The 18024-nt window shown below is 54.4% G+C and overlaps 1 protein-coding gene across 7 annotated transcripts in view; it reads right to left on the bottom strand.

Moving 5' to 3' along the window:
- Positions 1-1554: 1554 nt before the first annotated feature.
- The window catches only part of CDH22 (cadherin 22), an 80901-nt gene continuing 64431 nt past the window's right edge, over positions 1555-18024 (bottom strand). For all 7 annotated transcript variants that reach the window (XM_080558497.1, XM_080558498.1, XM_080558501.1 and 4 more), the window contains 4 exons: positions 15032-15153; positions 14618-14735; positions 6251-6502; positions 1555-4956 (listed from right to left, as the gene is read on the bottom strand). In XM_080558497.1, the coding sequence (XP_080414623.1) occupies positions 4418-4956; positions 6251-6502; positions 14618-14735; positions 15032-15153 (1031 nt within the window). In that variant the 3' untranslated portion in view covers positions 1555-4417. The remainder of the gene's footprint in view (positions 4957-6250; positions 6503-14617; positions 14736-15031; positions 15154-18024) is intronic.

Raw genomic sequence — 18024 nt, 5'->3', positions numbered from 1 at the left:
CCAGGTTTCTGACCCAGCAGCATACAGCAGTTGCATCTGCAGGTGCCTTCTTTGCTCCTAGAGGAGCCTGTGCTGCCCAGAACATGCCATTTCTGAACACTCACTGCCCTTCTCCACTCAGATGAGTGTGGGTGTTGTTAATGAGCCAGGAGCCTGCAGCCCTGGACAGACCTAGAAGCATCTTCAGCGCACAGTCACCAGCAGAGCGCCCAGCTGTTGGATCCGAACCAGTTCTGTTGCGGGATGCTTCTGCAGAGCAGGACTGGCTTCTCCTGCAAAGCAAGGAGGAGATCAGCCTGCCCTTGCCCTGCCCTGTAGGAGCCAGGGACGGCTGTGCAACTGCTGAAGAGAGAGAAGTGCCTATAGAAAAATTTCCTCAAAACGGGCTGTGCTGAGGGGGCACTGCATGGAGCTCTTAAAACATCTTCACAGATGCTTCTGCAATCAGAGCTCTCAATAATCCTACTCTTTTGTAGTTAAGGGTCTGGCTCTGGCTGGCAATTTGTTGCTTTGAGCTCTCTCCATTCCTCCACAATATCAAGACACAAATCCTTCTACACGGCCCAGACTCATCACACTAATACTAGGCACTTATTACCTCCTTTGTCAGGAGTACACTAACTTCAGGCTCTTTCCTCTGCCAGCAGGATCTCCTAGGACAACCAAGCCCACCTGATCCCCAGAAAGTCCTATGATAGCTAGACTGCTTGCCTAGGTGCCTGGAGTTGGACAGCAGGATTCAGAGAGAGCACATCTCTGTGCTTGCTGCAGCTGGAATGTGAGAGCTCCTGCTGCTGGGGACCTGGACTGAAAATCCAGGGTGCAAACACACAGCAACTGTCAATAGCTCTCTGCAAACAGCAGTTGGCCGATGCGTCCAAACTGTCAAAGCATACAGCTGTGAGTGCAGTGCTGACACACTTGCTGTGTGTAGGCAATTAACAATAATGCTTGTAAAAAGGCCTCCTCAAGGTTTACAGCTACAGAATCACTCACTGCAACTGTGAAAAGAAAAACGGTGTGTACACTGAGGTCTGGCAGCACACCTCACGTGTCTGGAAACCCCTCTGGCCTCAAGACTCCTTCCTTCTGTTACAGCATCCCACTAACTGCTGTCATCAAAGGTCACCAGATGCTTTTTCCATACCATTAATTGAATAACCAAGGGAGCAGGATGGGAGTGGAGGCGTGGGGATGGTGACGGATATGGAAGTGCTTAAAGACCTCAGGGATCAATAAGCCTGTTTCTGAGCGAGGACTGCAAGATGCTATTTAAATGACTGTCACTTTATTGAGGAGGTTAAATTCTGCCTGTGTTATCTGCTGACCTACATTGGTGCCACCACAGAGCTGAGCACATGTCCCCCTCTCCCAGTGCTGGCCAGCTGCTGCGTGCTACACCCAGCCCTGGGCAGCATCCCGCTGCCACCGGGTGCCGCAGCAGCCACAGCTGTGCACCCTGACGAGGCTTCCTGAACAGGGAAATTCATGCTTGTGTGCCGTTAACATGTTGCTCATTTCCCAGTCCCTTGCCATCAAGAAAACCACCAGCAATTGATTTATCTGTGGCCAGGGTGGAGTGTCATTTATTTACATCATTTCAGTATTAAAACTGGGTTTAAATTATTTTTTTTTCTGCAGCTGATAACTGAACACTGCACTAATACATGCCATTACTGATATGAAAATGGGTCATGGCAACAAAACCTGTTATCAATGTCCAATGGTACCGAAGCTGGGAAGAACATGATCAGGATCCATGCTTGTCAGTGAGGAGCTGGACACCTACGAGGCTGTCTGTGACTTCAGGAAAACAACACTAAAGATTCACGTTTTAAAGAACATTAAAGGACTCTATTGGCTAAGAAAGGATGATGATGAGGATGCATTATCAGACTTTTTTTTGTCATTTAGCATGCAGTTTGCTTCAGGGATGGCGCTAAGAAGCCTGTGCCCAGCTGTGGCCTTGCAGACTCCAGAACCCAGTGTTGCGTGGCTCCCAGGGGGAGCAGAGCAGCAGGCGGGCACCGCGGGCTGCCTGGAGCACACACTGAGCACCTCAACTAGCTGCTCACAACACAACCCAGCTTTCTTTTTCTGAAGAGATGGAGGAAGCCAAGTGCATATTGTTTTTTCATCATTTCCTTCAAATTCAGCCAGAAAAACAACCTGACATTGCTCATGAAGATGCTTTTTCTGATGAGCATTTCAATGAAAAATGGGAAGGAGCCAGAGAAGCAGCACCCTGCCCTGGGAACCCTGCCTGGCTCAGCTGCTGGCCCCAGCAGGGAACGTGCCCGCCCAAGCTGTGCCGGCCCCCTGCCCTCTGGGCATGCATTCATGGGACCACGTTAGAAGCGCAGCATTATGAAACAAAACACGACAAGGTAAATAAGACTCAGGCTAGATGACAAGGAAATCATTTATTTCCAGGTCCTTGAGAGACCTTGAAAAAAATAACAAGGGTGAAGAAATCAACCTCCTAATTTTGTTTGAATAGAGAAGACTGTGGCAGCTGCCAGCTCCTCCTGTGGGTGTGGGAGGGCAGGGAGTGCAGGGCAGTGCCCACGGAGCAGCCAGCTCGCTGGGCACCGTGCTCCTCCCGTATTTACATGGGGGATGGAAATTAAAACGCAAGCGTGCGTGCATGCGCAGTGGGGAGGACTGGCTGGTCGGGGAGGGGGAAACCCAGTGGGAGGGTGGCTAAACACGTACCCTGTCAGACCCCATCTCCTACGGACAGAGCCCTACTATTGCACAACACTCTTGCTAGAGGAAAGGCCGACTCCAGAGGGACTCCAACACTTCAGCCCAGAGGGAAAACACGTACACATTCCTGAGGAAGAGAGGGCTTTCTTTTCTCCTGCTCTGGGATTCAGGGCATCACCTCCCATTGGCCCTGCTGCCTCTCCAGCATCATCACAGTGAACCAGTGGCACACCAGGGCGTGGGTGCCTGCAGCCTCCTTGGCAGGGACCAGAGAGACCCTGAGAAATGAGCAGCTCCTGGTCCCAGCAGAAAGCCAAGCATGGTGGCAGCGGGGAGGAGCAGCCAGGGGCAGGAGCCATGGCAAAGATGCATCCTGCCTCTCTCCACCATCAGGACTCACGCTGTGGCCAAAGGGCCAACACCAGCAGCCGGGAAGCAAAACAGCATAAAATGAACACGCATGTACATTTACATTTAAGCCTTCTCCAAGGATAGCAAACACTGTGGCTGAACTAAAAGGACAAACCCAGTGACAAGCCCAGGATGTGTCAGGCCTTGGGGAACCTTATCAGTTACCTATCAAATACATCACTGATTGTTTTAAACGGGAACAGATAAGGAGCTGCAATACCAGCAGGGCCAAGAAGCACTTTCCTTTAGTAAGTAGGAAGCCCGAGGAACAAAGTCAAATCCCACCTGCTGCCTCCTGACCCACCTGTTAAAACCAGAGGTCTCATGCAAAGGAAGCTGTGCCACCCACGGGTGTTTTGCAGGTTTCTTGCAGGGTGCCAGGGCAGGGACACCCGGGTGCACCGAGGTGTCACAGAGCTGCCACCACACCTCAGCAGCAGGCAGGATGACTCCGTCCATCACCGGGGCCTTGGAGCACACCAGGATGCCACAGACAGCGCCCAGTGCGCAGGGTGCGCAAGAGGAAGCCCCTTCGAGTCACCAGCATTTTAACTACAGGAAAGGTGTAAGAGCTGAGATGCACAGCAATTGCAGCTTAGCAGGAAGTGTGTTTTGAAGTGAACTCCTGTGCAGCAGTCACTCTGTTCAGGGTGTGACCATGGAGCCGCAGCCAGCGTGAGCATCCCCAGCGTGGCAGTGTGCGTGGCCTGGCTCCGCGTCAGCAGCCCGGGCACTGCCTGGGTGCCCATGTGCAGAAGGAAGGAGGACTCCAAAAAGTAAGCAAATGTAAGCAGAAAAAGCAAAACAGAAGTTTAAAGCTTATTTCCCTCTGCAAGGAAAGTTCTTAAAGAAATCAAAGCACTTCAAATGCTCTGACTCAAGTGACAAAAACAATTTAGACAACAAAAGGCTCCCGGTTTGCTCTTCCTATCCTGAACTGGGCTCACTGAACAGATCTATTTAAATGATAATTTGTGGGAGAGAAACCCCTCCAATCTCTCTTGAATTAGATTCTTCTCTTTCTTAAATTAATGCACAGTGCTCTAACAGACATCGGCATTAAGGAGATTACGATGGCCCCAGCAGCTCCCATGGGCACGCCAGCCTGGCCGTGTGGGTGCAACACAGCCCTGACCAGGAGGCAGCTGTGGGGAACACCCAGCTCAGGCCCACCCCCACAGCACAGCCCCCCCGGCAGCCACTACCAGCACCCACTGCACCCTGCGCGTGGACCCTGCCATGGCCAGAGCCCTGGCCCTGGAAACGCCCGGAGCCTCGTGGGCTTTGGCTGGCACGGCTAGGACTCCTCGCTGTCCTCCTCGCCACGGCGCCCCGCGTAGAGCGCTGCCAGCTGCCGGAAACGCGGCCCCCAGCCCCCCAGGTAGGAGAAGTCCTGCTCCGAGCTGCTGGACCAGGTGTTGATGGAGCTCAGGGAGGGCACAGGGGAGTCCGAGCCCTCAAAGGCATAGGTCTGGAACGAGTCGTAGGGCGGCACAGAGAGGTCCTCATCCGCCTGCTCCACCTTCCTGCAGATGTAGTCTCTGAACACGGAGAAGTCCAGGTCCGGGCTCTGCACCCACTGTGGGAGGGCATGGCGCTCGGAGGCTGGGTTTCCGCTCGGGCCCCCCTCTCCTAGCCCCCCGCCCCCGTCACCGCCTTTGATCTCACTGAAGTCATAGAGGCTGCGCAGGGCAGACATGTCGTAGGCCTCTGTGTCCTGCTCGCCACCCCCTTCGTCATTGTACTTGATGACATTGTCCCTCATGTCCTCGTCATCCTCGGATGTCAGGTGGCTCTTGTGGTGTCGCTTCAGCGTGAGAATCAGAAGGACCAGCACTGGAGAAAGAAGAGACAGTCAGAGCACATGCAGCGGTCTCACACGGTGCCTGGGCACAACGGTGAAGCCCCTGTGTCACAGGGCGCCCCGGCAGCCCGGACCCCAGCTGCCATCCAGCTCCCAGCAGCCAAGCTCATTAAGTAGCAGCCGTGCTGTGGCACTGGCTGGGAGAGAGACTGGCCTGGGCTCCAGAGCAGAACAGGAGCTTCCTTTTCCATGCAGCACAACCACTGTGACAGGTGGGACAGATGGCTGAATGCACGGCTAGACAGACAAACGGATTGCTTCTGCTGAAGATGAATAGGAAAGGGGATGCGTGAACCATGGCAGCAGCCAAATGTTGGGAGGGTGATTGTGGAGCAGATGGCACAGAGCCTGAGCCACGAGCCACAGATGTGTCCTGGATCATCATCCATTCATCCCATCACCTTTAGAGCACCGATGTGCACTTTATTCATTTGGGCAATTAGGCAGAAATTTGTTTGTGCTGCGTTTGAAAATGAAACCAGTGTAAAGTACACCCTATGGGAAAGGGTTTTCTAAATGGAGACACAGCAGGAGATGGGGAGCAGAGACATGCCAAGGAGAGGAGACTTCACTGAGCAAGGCACTGACATCCACTGGAGGCCTGACAGCCCTCAGGAGCCAGCTGCAAGCCAGCATTGATGCTGAAGGGCTTTCAGCAGCAGTGTCCAACTGCACAGTGCTAAACCTGAGGACACCACAGCACACCACCACCCCCTCCCCATGAGCCCCATTCACTTCCCATGTGCAAACAAGCCCACAATTTCTCTGCTCCTTCATGCCACGTCCTGTCGCGCCAGCATAAGCTTGTGCTAGTGCCGATAGCAGCATGCTATCCTGTCCTGGGCAACGCTCTGGTTTGCGTGCACCCCATCTCTATCCTGCCTGCCTGCTCCAACTCTGACCCTGCCATCTCTGTGTTACAAGCGTGACTGTATGTCCCATGCCCACCACCCTTGGCCTCTGTGCTGGGACACACATATGCCCCTTTTGCAGCCAGATGCCTGCTGCCAGCACAGCTTGGCAGCCTGCATATGGCACCCTGGCTCTTGGCACCCACCCACCCATCGCAAGGGCAGCTGTGCTTCGGCTGCATCCCAGAGCGCCGCGTGGGGAGCAGGGACAAAGCTGGAGTCCCCACAACAGCCCTGCCCCCTGCACTCCATTCTGCAGTGAGCCAGCGACAAGGAGTCAGGGGGCAACGGGGCCGGGTTCGTGCAGGGTTGCAGGCAGGGCGGCCGGGGGCAGCAGGAGCCGGGCGGCACTCACCGATCAGGATAAGGACACACACCAGCAGTGCGATGAGGGCGCCTGGGCTCAGCGTAGCTGACATGGCGTAGGCTGTGCTATTGCAGGACTGGATGGCCCCGTTGCTGTCACAGCCACAGATGCGGATGGTCAGGGTTCCCGTGCTGCTGAGGGGTGGGGGGCCGCTGTCCACCACCAAAATGGGCAGCAAGTACACATCCTGCTCTTGGCGATTGAAGCCCACTCTCTGCGTGTGCACCGCAGCCGTATTGTCTGCAGGAAAGAAGCAAACCAACAGCAAAGTCACTCCCATCACAGAGCAGCAGGACCAGCATGAGCTCCTCTGTACACGGGACAAACCCTCAGGGTGCTGGTGGGCTGCTACCACACACACATCGGTTGTACGGATGCCAGCTCCAGCCACCAACAGCTCAGCCGAGCAGGGAACGGTGTGCCCTGGCCTCCCACTGTCCCCCGACAGGAGCAGAGCCAGCTCTGGCTCCCCTGCGCCACGGTCCCCTGGCAGCCCTGGTGCCCAGGAGCATCCGGCCCGGCTCCAGCAGGTGCCCTGTGCTGGCACAGGGCAGCCCATCCCACCACCAGCACTGCTGGGGCTTAGCAAACCTGACACAGGAGCAAAAGCGCATGACAGAGGGGAAGAACCTTTCAGAAAATGCTCTGAGAGCGACAGAGAACAGGAATCAGGGTAAGAGTCAGTCACTGACTTGGAGACCCATCCTGACCCAACCTGGCCCACTCAGTCTGGAGCGGATGGGGCTCTGCAGAGGGTGCTGAGCCTGCAGGAGTGGTTATTGCCCCCAAACCTGAGAGCCACGGGTAAAGGGTCCTGCCTCAATCAGAGCCCAACACCCCCAGGGTCCTTTGTAAGACTTCCAAAAAGGCAGGCTGAGCTTCTTCAAGCCTGCCAACTCAGCTGGCTGTCCCCGTTTGCTCAAATCCTGCTGCTTCAAGGGCTTAGCTGGCTCAAGTTTCAGTACCACTAACACAGCCGCTTCATGGGACCTGCCAGTGCCCCAGGGTCAGAGATGAGCTTGAGCAGCAACTGCACACAACCTGGAGCATGGAGGCTAAGAAAAGGGACTGAACATCAGCTCCGGACCCTGCTCATGCGTGCCACTTGCTGCCAGCCAGCAGCAGAGCAGGGTGGAAGGAAAAGGACTGAATAGCAGCTGAACAGTTGTGGCCAGATGTCAGAAGTTGCTGCTGACTGTCTGCAGTCTTTATCTAATAAAGCATAGATTGGCCTGGACACAGCAAGGTGCTGCTGTCTACAGACTCTCTCCTCATTGCTCCTGATTTATGCTGGACTGGCCCCTTTCTGTATCAATCAGCAATTCAATTGGAAAAGATATCTATTTTAATCTTGGCTCTTGGGCCGCCTGCCACCACGGAAATTGCCATATGGATCGGGCGCTGCACGAGAGCACCGGGGCACGGCAGGGGCAGGATGGGAGCCAAGCACAGAGCAGGTGCCCACCCGGCTGGGGCAGAGGCACCGGTGGGCAGGATGCGGGCAGGTCGCAGCGGCACCGTGCTGAGCTGGGGCAGAGCAGAGCGTGGAGGGCTCAGCTGCCAGTGCTGCATACCAGGCTGCTGCTCCCATCCCTAAGCCTCTGTACTCAGTCCTCCAGAGTTTTCCATGTTCCAGAATATGGCTGTGTTGCTGCAAAGAGCAGAGCCTTTTGCACCTTAGCTAGGGAGAGTTGGGATTGTAGCATAAAGGAGATAGGAAAACATCATCTCTCTGTGAGCTCATGTGAGAGCGCAGGGTCTGCCTTGAAGAGCTCACCTTCTGACTCAGCAAAGGCGTGAACACCAGGCAGAAGACCACACCAGCCAACATTCAGGGCTGCACTGAATGCCACAAGTCCAGTATTCAAAACCAAATCTTCTCCCTGCACACAGAACTGTGCTGCAGGTTTCACTAGAAAAACTCTTCCTTTGGATGTAGCACCTTTTATCCTTCAAGAGAATTTCCTAGGTAACTTCATTCATCCCTGCTCGCAACAGCACACTTCAGGCAGGCAACAACCTCAGCGCACGGACCAGGAGACAGCAATAAGGCAATAACGCATGCAGTGTCAGCACTGTGCCTGCAAGGCTGCAGTACCCAGCACTGGCCCATGCTTCCTAAATCAGACAGGATCCAAGTGCTGCAGCATCGCCAGCCGGTGGAGAGGATTACTCACACGGGGAGCAGAGGCTGCCTATGCCCCATGTGCTGCCTGGGTTCCCTGGACATGAGGCTGGGACTTCAGCCCCGGCCTGGGCTGCAGGACATTGCCACCAGGGCCACAACTCTGGGAGCTGCACACGTGGCCCCAGCACAGAGGTGACCTGGCAGAGCTGCCAGGGAGAGCAGGAGAAAGTCTTCCTGTTCCCTACCAAGGATAAGCTAGGGAAAAATGAATTGTTATGCTAATCATTTGCACAAAGGTAAGAAGATCTCATTTGGTGCCACTCCCTCAGCTTGCTGCAGTATAGCTGGGAGATATAAATAACATTAACGATGCTATCACAGCAAGAGGCTGGGACTAACTCCTGTCTAGCCCAGCTAAACGAGCCTTGGGCATCTGGATCCAGTAGAGAGACAAAGGCAGGACAGACGGAGCGAGCGAGGATCCGGCCCTCAACCCGGGAAGGTTGGTTTCGCTGGTGCCATTAGGAGCCAAGTAACCAGCCCAAGACTGCGGCCAGATCCCCACGTGGTCTCCCACCCACGCAGGCACCCACTGGTGCTCCCTTGAGCGCTGTGTGAATGTGCTCGTAGTGCCAGCTCCTCACCTCGTGGCAAACAGCAGAGGACTGTGAAGTCCCCTTCAGGTTACAGCCAGCTTGGCTCCTGCTCAGGAGGGCCTGCAATGTTGCACAGCATGCTGTATTTTTAGAAATGGTCTCTACAAATCAAGGGGAAATACATGTGCAAGTTGCAGAAGGGCAGCTGCTAACCTCAGCTTGATTCAAATGCTCCGACCACTCGCTGCACCACTGAGCCCCCTACTTCCCAGTACAGAAAGGAGAAATAGTTTCAATGCTGAACCCACAGTCAGAATAAAGCAGCACGACAGACAGCTCTGCTCTGAGAAACCTCAGCTCAGGAAGAGGCTGAGGTCTAGCTGTGCAACCCAAAACTTCATACATGGGAGAGAGACAAAAATCACAAGTGCAAAACTATTTCAGTCATCATAAAACTACGTTTTCTCTCTCAAACAGGGTGACATGACCACATGCTACAGGAGGAAGAAATTTCACATTCACACCAAAGGCAGAGCTTACCAAGGCTGGACAGCCAGACCCCAACCTCAGGCCCCAGCGGTGGCCCCTGGGCTCAGAGCCAACTCTAGCCTCCCTCCTGGCTGCTGCCAACCCACTGTGCCCCTCTCTCCCTGGTGCCCTGGGACCTGCTGTCCCTGTTGGGAGTTCGCACCCATTACGAGCTTCTTGCGTTCCCCTTCCAGCCACAGACCGAAGAACAAGACACGCCAGAAAGGCAGCGCTGCTGCCCTGCGATGCAGTTTATTTGACTACAGAAGTGAGGTAAATTTTGCCTAGATCGGGGAAAAACATGCCCTGGAAAACATATCCAAAGCAACCTCTTACGTAACAATGTATTTTCTCTTGGTACTGCTGTGTCTTCACATGCAGCTGACCCGAGACAGTTGCTGCCAGGACCTGTGTCTCGGCATCCTTTTGTTTGCACCAGCACAGCCTGAGTGGTTGCAGAGTGAAGCCCGACAGGCCCTGGCCCTGCAGCCTCTCTTATCTCTTCCTACGTAGCAGCTTTCTGCTAAATCCAGTTCTGGGGTCATGAGGTTGGGGAGCAGTACTTCCCATAAGGTGGTACTGAAATTTCAGCAGATGTCAATTCACAACTTTCCTGCACAAATGAGTTGGGACCTCCTCCACACCCGAGTTCTGCTGCCTGATCCAGTGAGGTTGTACTTTGTGACATGGTCACACCGCTCCAAAGGCTGTGCTAGGTTTGCTCTGAGGCCCCAAGCCAAACCAGTTGCTATCCTCGCCATCTTGCTACACCAGCTGACATCTTATATTCCTTGGCAGATTTCCCGTGCCACCCTCTCCACGAACACACGGTGGTTTTATCCTGTACCACATCATACTACCTCGTGCAGCAGCACCTCTATCTGCTTGAGGAGCGACTCACTAAAGGCAGAAAGCAATGGGAGTCGAGTGTGCAGGGATCAATCAATACCGCTGAGAGAGCAAAGTTTAGGAATACAATATACTCCGTTGGATACATAACATCACTAGGAATAATAAAACAATTCTCTCAGACTCCCTCTCCAAAGAGGCTCTTGGCAGCTTCAGAAAGAGAGCTCATAAATACTTCTCGTAACTCAGTCTCGATCAGCACCAAGACAGCAGAAGACAGCAACCTACCTCCAGCCTGGATTCCGACACCTCTGCCCTCTCACATGTCCGGGCCCCACTGAGCATCCGCCTTCCCCTTCTCTGCCTCTGCTCCGCAGCCCCAGCGCCCGCCAGCTCCGAGTGCAGATGGCTACTGCCCCACCTGCAGCCACGCTGCTGACCTGAAGGTCTCCTCAAAGATCTCCTTCCTTCAGCCCTGGGCAGTTGCAGCTGCTATGAGAAGAATGTTTTTTCCCTTTTGCGAGTTTCTTCTCCCAAGTTCTTTGGGTGCCAGGCCTTGGCACCACTGCTGCTCACTTGCCCTTGGCTCAGCCCAGACAGATTTGGTGCCCTTTTTCACCCTGCATCAGATCAGCATCTGTGCTACTGGTGCTGGGAGCAGCATCCCTGCAGGGCTGGAGGAGGCTTTGTCTATCCTGAGGCAATCCTCAAATCCTAACATTTTGCTTGAGACTGAAACACTTTTCAGATCTTCTATCACCCATTACATGCTCTTAATGAGACCTGCAGAGAGTTCAGACATCTGTTTGCCTAGCCCTTGAGCTCTGGAGTCAGTAGCTCCATGTGGCGCTCCATATTATCTACCACCCCTTCCAGGTTGTTGGGCTTAGATGCTTTCTACCATCCCTTCCAACACAATTAGCGTTTCTTGGAGAACATGATTTCAGGCTTTAATTGCCTTTGATCCTTCTCTAATCAATTTTCTCAGGCCAGAAAGACTCAGCAAAAGGCAAGTTAGGAGTCACAGGATGGTGAATGCCTTTGGAAAGGCACCAGTTGGCCGTGGGTGAGGTCAGCTTTTCCAGTGCTATCTTCTCCTTTGGGCACTTCATTAGCTGGGCATCTTCCTTCTGGACTGGGTCCACTGTTATCACAAATGACTTTTTATTTCATGTCTGATGAATTAGCAAGTGCTTGAGCACTCCCTCGGACAGACCAAGAAAAATGCCAGTAGGAAATAGCACTGTTTCTAAAAGCCTGACTCCTGCAAACTGCCTCAGCTATAATTCAGCTAATGCAAAGCATCCTGCAGGGTGACCTTTTGCTCCTCTATCTCTGACCTGGTGCCAAGGCAGCTCCTGGCAGCCAAGGCAGCTCTGCATGCTGCTGGGAGCTGATGAGCAGGGCTGCAGGTGTTAACTGCAGGTACTTTTGAAGGGCCAGCCCCACTCTGGGCAGCTTCAGCTGCAGTGGGGCCAGACCCAGCATGGGTCAGGTCAGCAGCTGTATCGTGGCTGAACTGTGGCAGCATCAGGCTGCAGCAGACGTGCTCTGCGACTGCTACCATACACCTATTTGCTAGCAAGTGCTCTACGAGCTTTTCATCAGCTAGACAGGCTGCCCCATCACCCCGGGCTTTCCCTGAAGTCCTCATAGGCTTCATCTGCGCTGCCCACAAGGAGCCCCAGGAGAGCCTAGACAATGAACAGTGTCCTCTCCTGCCCTGGCTGGCCCTGGCCCCACACGCACAATAGGGCCGCTCACCATCCACCATCTCACTCCTGCTTTCCCGGTCTCCTGCAAGGGTTGTTAGCGAGGTGCCTGCCTGAGCCGGGAGCACAGCCAGCAGCACCGCGGCCCTCCCGAGGGAGCCCCTCCACGCCGTGGGCCGGCGCGGTGCCTGGAGCCTGGAGCGGGAGGATTCCTCTGCCTGGGCTCATGCCCTGCCTGATGGACTGTAACGAGAGCGGTCCCGAGAGGATGCTGGTCCCTGAGGACAAGTTACCCTCCTGAGATGGCTTTCTGCTGCCTTGCAGAAGCTGAGGGAAGTAGGTGCAAAGCAAAAAAGAGAAGGATTTAAGCAAGAGCTCAGTGAATCCATCTGTGCTGACATCCATCAGTGTCACTCCTTGGCTGCAAAAGCAATATTTATAAATCACGTTTCAAAACTGGCTACAAATTTGTACAAAGAAACAGATGGGCTGGTGGTAGCAGTTTGTCACCACTGATATTTACATGGAGGAGGAGAGATGAGTGGAAGAGGGGTGAATGCACAAGAGGGAGGCAAGGGGTGGGGGGGCAAACAAAGGAGGATGCAGCAAGGGAATCAAAGAGGGCAAGGGGCGAAGGTGAGCACAATCAGGACACTCAATGGACTGGAAAAGTTGAGGCAGGGAGAAATTAAAGGAAGGGAGATGACACTAAAGCAAGCACACAGCCGAAGTGAGGAGCGTCTCCATCTGCACAGGCAGCCACCGCCTCTCGCTGTGGAAGAGAGCATTGCTTGGCAATTGGGAGGGTCTCCAAACACCCTGGGAATAACCCTGCAGCAACAGCATTTGTTTTACCAAGAGCAGAAGGCAGGAGGTGATGCCAGCTTTTACTCATTTTATGCAGTGTTGCACCACATGCAAGGTTTGTGGGATCATTTAGCACAGAGGATTACCCTGTGTGATGAGCGCGCCTCATCCTACTCAAGAGAGCAGCAGCTCTGGAGGAGACAGCGAGTGAGCGCCTGCATCCTGCCCCCTCCCAATGAGCCCCTCCTGCAGGAGCAGGGGCAACCCCAGAGCTTCTGAGCAGCCTCCAGCCCCTCGGCCAGGCCCCTGTCCTGGGCAGGAGCAGCAGTCGCTGCAGGTCCCTGCCCAGCTGCAGCGGAGAGCCTGCTCCGAGGCACTGCGGCCCCAGCTTTTGGCAGGGTGTGGGCAGGGACGGGCACCAGGGTGTAACTGAGAGTGCTCTCACATGTTTTCCTGAGGTCCTTCAGAGACAGCAAAAGAAGTTAATCGCCGGGTGTGGGGGCAAAATCTTGCAGAGGATTAAAGCTTACGTACGTGATAAGAAACAAAGGTCTTGTGAACAGCTGCCCCATGAGGGGGTGGGGGGGGGGGGATCGGGGGTAGGGGCTTGGATCAGGGACAGCTGCCCTTTTTAGGACACAAAGCGATGTCAGTACTTCTACAATTACATTTGAAGTTTTTTTGCGGCAAGTTCAGTTTGAACTACCCTAACAATGCTGATCAATACTGAACAAGGAGAAAGCATTTCAATGGACTGTAATGTAGTCCGCTGGCTTCCATCTGGGCTGGCCCCTTTGACAAATACACGCACATCTGGCTAAAGAAAACTCTAATAACTGCAATGGTCTCTGCTGCTTTTACCAGTGCAATCAGCACTTAGATTCATCAGACACCAGTTAAAAATAGGAAGCAGCCTGATAAATACTTTTCTGGACAGCCATCATACAAACACAGCCTGACCTCGTGGCCCTCGAAGCTGTACAAATGGCCAGGGCCCAGCCAACCAGCCCCTCAAAGCAGCCCGTCGGTTACAGCCGCAGGCTGGGGAGACGTACTGGGGAGCCAGCTCAGCCCAGAAGTTCACAGAGCCCCGGTGCACCCAGGGCTCTCAGACGGGCCCAAGGGGCAGGACGAGCCTTGGGAAATCTGGTGCAGCTTCACCCCCAGGCCACCTAACGGGAATCTGGCTCTGCTGGTTATATCTCGGCTAGTCCACAACAGCCAAGGGCCAGCTACTGCTCAGCCCCGCTGCCTCCAGGACCCATGGGCTGCTCCCGTCCGGGGGCACGGGGCTGCCCGCCTGCACAGCAGCCCAGTGACAACCCATGCTCAGGGCCATGCGTCGGAGAAGGATAAATCACAGTGCTCAAAACAGAGTGTGTTCACCTGTAAATCCACATCATCTCCTTGCCTGCGGGCAAGTTAGAGATTGCACATCAAGGAAGGGACCGAGAGCCCTGAAAATATTGAAGGCTACCCAGACAGTGAGCTAGGAGCAGCAGAGCTGCCTGCAGCAGAGGAGAAAGCTGGTGGAACCTTCTTGAGGAAACCCAAATAGCCAGCTGGCCAGTCCCACAGCTACAGGCGGGCAAGGAGCTGCCAGGGTGCACGAAGGCTCCTGAGCTCCATCAGCACAGCCAGACGGTGACCCCTGGACAGGCAAAGGCACAGGGCTGCGAGCCACTGTACTGCACGGCCCCGTCCCCTCCACACAGCCAGCCCAGCAGGCGCTTACCCTTAATATCCAGCAGAGAAAAGTGGTGGTTGTTGGTGGCTTCAGGTGGCAGCGTGAAGTAGAAACGATGGCCACCCTGAGGCTCATCGCGGTCCACAACACTAATAGTCTGGATCAACTGTGGGGAGAGAGCAGAGATGAGAATTGGAAGCACCGCTGCAGCCCCTCCCTGGGGCCTGGCTCACAGGGCCCAAACCAGCGGAGCATCATCGGCTCCTGCCGCAGCCAGGGACAAGCCTCTGCCCCTGCGGGCCAGCTTAGTGACAGGACACCAGCAAAGCGGTTCCCAGCATGGCAGCAGCAGCACAGGGACTGGCAGAGGTGAAGGCGGGGCAGGCTGGCGCTGGTCCAGAGCACTGCTGGTGCCATGGGACCACCGCGGGCGCTGAAGGAGACCTGGGGGGTGCCCGATACCTGGCCTGGCTTGGCATCCTCACACACAGCAGCTTCATAGGGGGTGGCGAGTTCAGGTGGGTTGTCATTCACATCCAGGATGCGGATGCGCAGAGAGGCCCTTGACACCTGTGAATGATTATCTGAAACAAAAGAGAAGCAAAGCTTCAGAGGGAAGTGCCATCTGCTGATAGCAGGGAACAGGCCCTCTGTGGGTTTTGCCTGTCCGGAGGCCGTGGTGGCCTCTGCAGCTGCTGCCAGCACAGAGGGTTTAGTGACTGATCCTGTAGATCAGGCTGATCCTGTAGAGCATTGCTCAACCTCACCACCTGCATTTCCCAGTCAGTAAGCCCAGTTGCTGGGCTTCGTGTCCAGGACTCCCAAGGAACCACTGCTAGCCCCTTCTGCCCATGGAGAAGCTGAGCAGCCCAGAGCAAGCCCCCGGGGCAGGGGCCAGTCCTGTTGATGCTGCTGCTCTGAGGCATGCAGGGCAGGGAGCTGCGCTCACAGCTCCTCTTGCTGCAGTGCCGCTCCGCCCCGCGGTTTGTGCCCCAGAGGTGTGCTGAGCCCTCTCTGTAACACCGCAAATCACTCTGGAGGGCCTAATATTTTCTGGAGCTCCTCATGTGTTTCCAGAAATGAAAAATCCCTCCGTCTCCTTTGTTTTCCCCAGAGGTGGTAACTCCGACAGACCCGATGCCTCTCTCCCCACTCGGACAGGAGCTCTGCTGTTTGTCTACAAAATTAATGCTGTCCCCAGTGTATTAGGTGGGGGAGGACCCAGGGGAGAGGAGATCTAGTGCTGCTCCATAATTAGCCAGGAATGTGTTCCCCCTCCCAGAGCTGCCTTCACCCTGTTCTCGCATTATCACTCCCTCTCACCCAGACCAGCTGCTCTGGTGATTAGATGGTTGCTTCGGGGGAGGGAGGCAGAAGTCGTGACTAAAAGCCTGGAACGATGTGTTATTTTAAAAAGTGTGTTGGTGCAGTGAAATAAACTGCAATTGCTTTCAGGAAGAAAGGCAATGGGAGGCAGCAGGGTAGGAAGGGAGTGGAGAGTCTGGGGGCAATGGAGGGCAGAGCCTGGTGCCCACTGGGACTGGAGAGGAGCAGGAGGAAAAAGGGTTCAATTCCTGCAATATGCAGGGTGACAACATCTTATCACCCCCTCCACGGCTTGCTCACCCTACTGGAAGATGGAAAACCTTCCTTGCCCCTTGGTGCTGAAGCAACCTGGCACTGCCAAGAAAAAGAGGAAAGGAGGCAGAAAGAGAAAGGAGGAAGATGGCAGCAGGAGGCAGCCTGTGGCCCCCCTTCCACTTCCCAACTGTGGCATCCCCAGTGCAGGAACTGATCCTAGGGCCGCTGAATGCCCCTGAGCCCCTTTGACACAGGGCATGTGGGGCCACGTCCTGGGTGGGCGCTGACACACAGGGATGAGCCTGAGCACAGCAGCTCCCCTTCCAGGTGCTGTTTCAGCCTCACCAAGAGGGATGCAATCAGTGCAAGGCTGTTCTGAGAATCAGACAGAGCCCTAAATCTGCCCTCTTCTCCCCAGCCCCGCACAGCAGCGGGCAGCGCTTCACAGCGGGTGCTGGACTGGGGCCAGCCCCCTGACAGAGACAAAGCTCAGCCCGCTCCCTGAGCACAGCCCAAAGCAGTCGTCCCTTCTGAACATGCCCCGTCATAAAAACGGCCTCTTGCAGCCCCTTCCACTATTGTTGAAGCCTGAGGCTCACACTGTGACAGCATTAAAGTTTGACATCTCCAAGAACATCGAGTTTAGAAGCGTGACCACGGCATCATTGGCAATCCTTCCTGCGATATGTCTGCTCCTTTTTATTTCAGTTGCATCATGATCTATGTGAAAGCTCCTCAACTGCTTTCTTTATAAACGTCCTTCTTCCTTTGAGTCAGTACCTGAATGTAAGTTTGAGTCAGTACCTGAATGTACGAAAAATATTTAGATACAGTGGATAAAAATATCTCCAAAACATCTATGAAATCTGTTTTCTGTAACTTGTGAAGCATAAACTGAATTTACAATGGTCAGACGTGTGACTAAGAACGTACATTTGTGATGAAAAGCACATTGCACCCAGCAGTACTGCAAACGTCACATCTGCAAGTCCAAAAGCTCTGACACGTGCTTCCTCCCTGTGAAGCATCCCGCATGCGCAGAAACGCTCCCACCCCTCCACGTGTTCGCATTTAGCACTGCCAGGCAGAGCAGCTGATGGGGCAGCCGCTGCCGCTGGCATGGACCAGGGCTGTCGAAGGGCTCTGGGAAGCAGCAGCTGGCTGTGGAGGCTGTGCCAGGCTGAGTGTGACTGGGGAGGAAAAAAGTCATTTTCCATTGCAGCGTCTCTCCTTGGTATTCCAGCTCAGCTGACTGACATGCAAATTAGTTTAATTATTTCTTCTTCTAAAATAAATTATATTTTGCAGTGGCTGCAATATGTTGTGTCAGGCAAAATTACATTCAATATTTTTAAACTAATTGATGTCAGCCTTGAGAAAACCTGATTGACAGCAGCGAGGAAACTAGGCTGCTACCTAAACGGTTTCCTAAATTAAAATTAAACATGCCGTTCTTCTGCATTTCCTCCAGGAGTTGGAATACTATTAATCTGAAAAGACTGAGGAAAGAGACATGGAAAACACACAGAACAAGGGGGAGACGCTGGAAACAGCAGTGCAGAATGGGAGCGCCAGGTTGATGACTGGCAGCTGCCTTTGCCAACATGGGCTGAAGCACTGCAGACTCGCTGGAGCCCAGGGACAGAGGTCTGCCACAGCCCTCCTACGCCGCAGCATCTCTGCTCTCCTTGCTGCCACAAGATGCGCTGCAGCGTGTAGGGCCCTGAGTCCACACTGAGGTGGTGCCGGTGGGGAGCACTGTGCATGACCGGGCTCCCCAGGTTGGGTCTCACCAAGATGTTCCTGCTACACAGCCATGCTGAGGCTGAGACTCACATTCTTGATGAATCCTCAGCTACACCTCCAACTATTAT

The sequence above is a fragment of the Anser brachyrhynchus genome (assembly GCF_964034855.1).
Source record: "Anser brachyrhynchus genome assembly, chromosome: 16".
Lineage (NCBI taxonomy): Eukaryota > Metazoa > Chordata > Aves > Anseriformes > Anatidae > Anser > Anser brachyrhynchus.
This window is presented reverse-complemented; position numbering and strand designations above follow the sequence as displayed.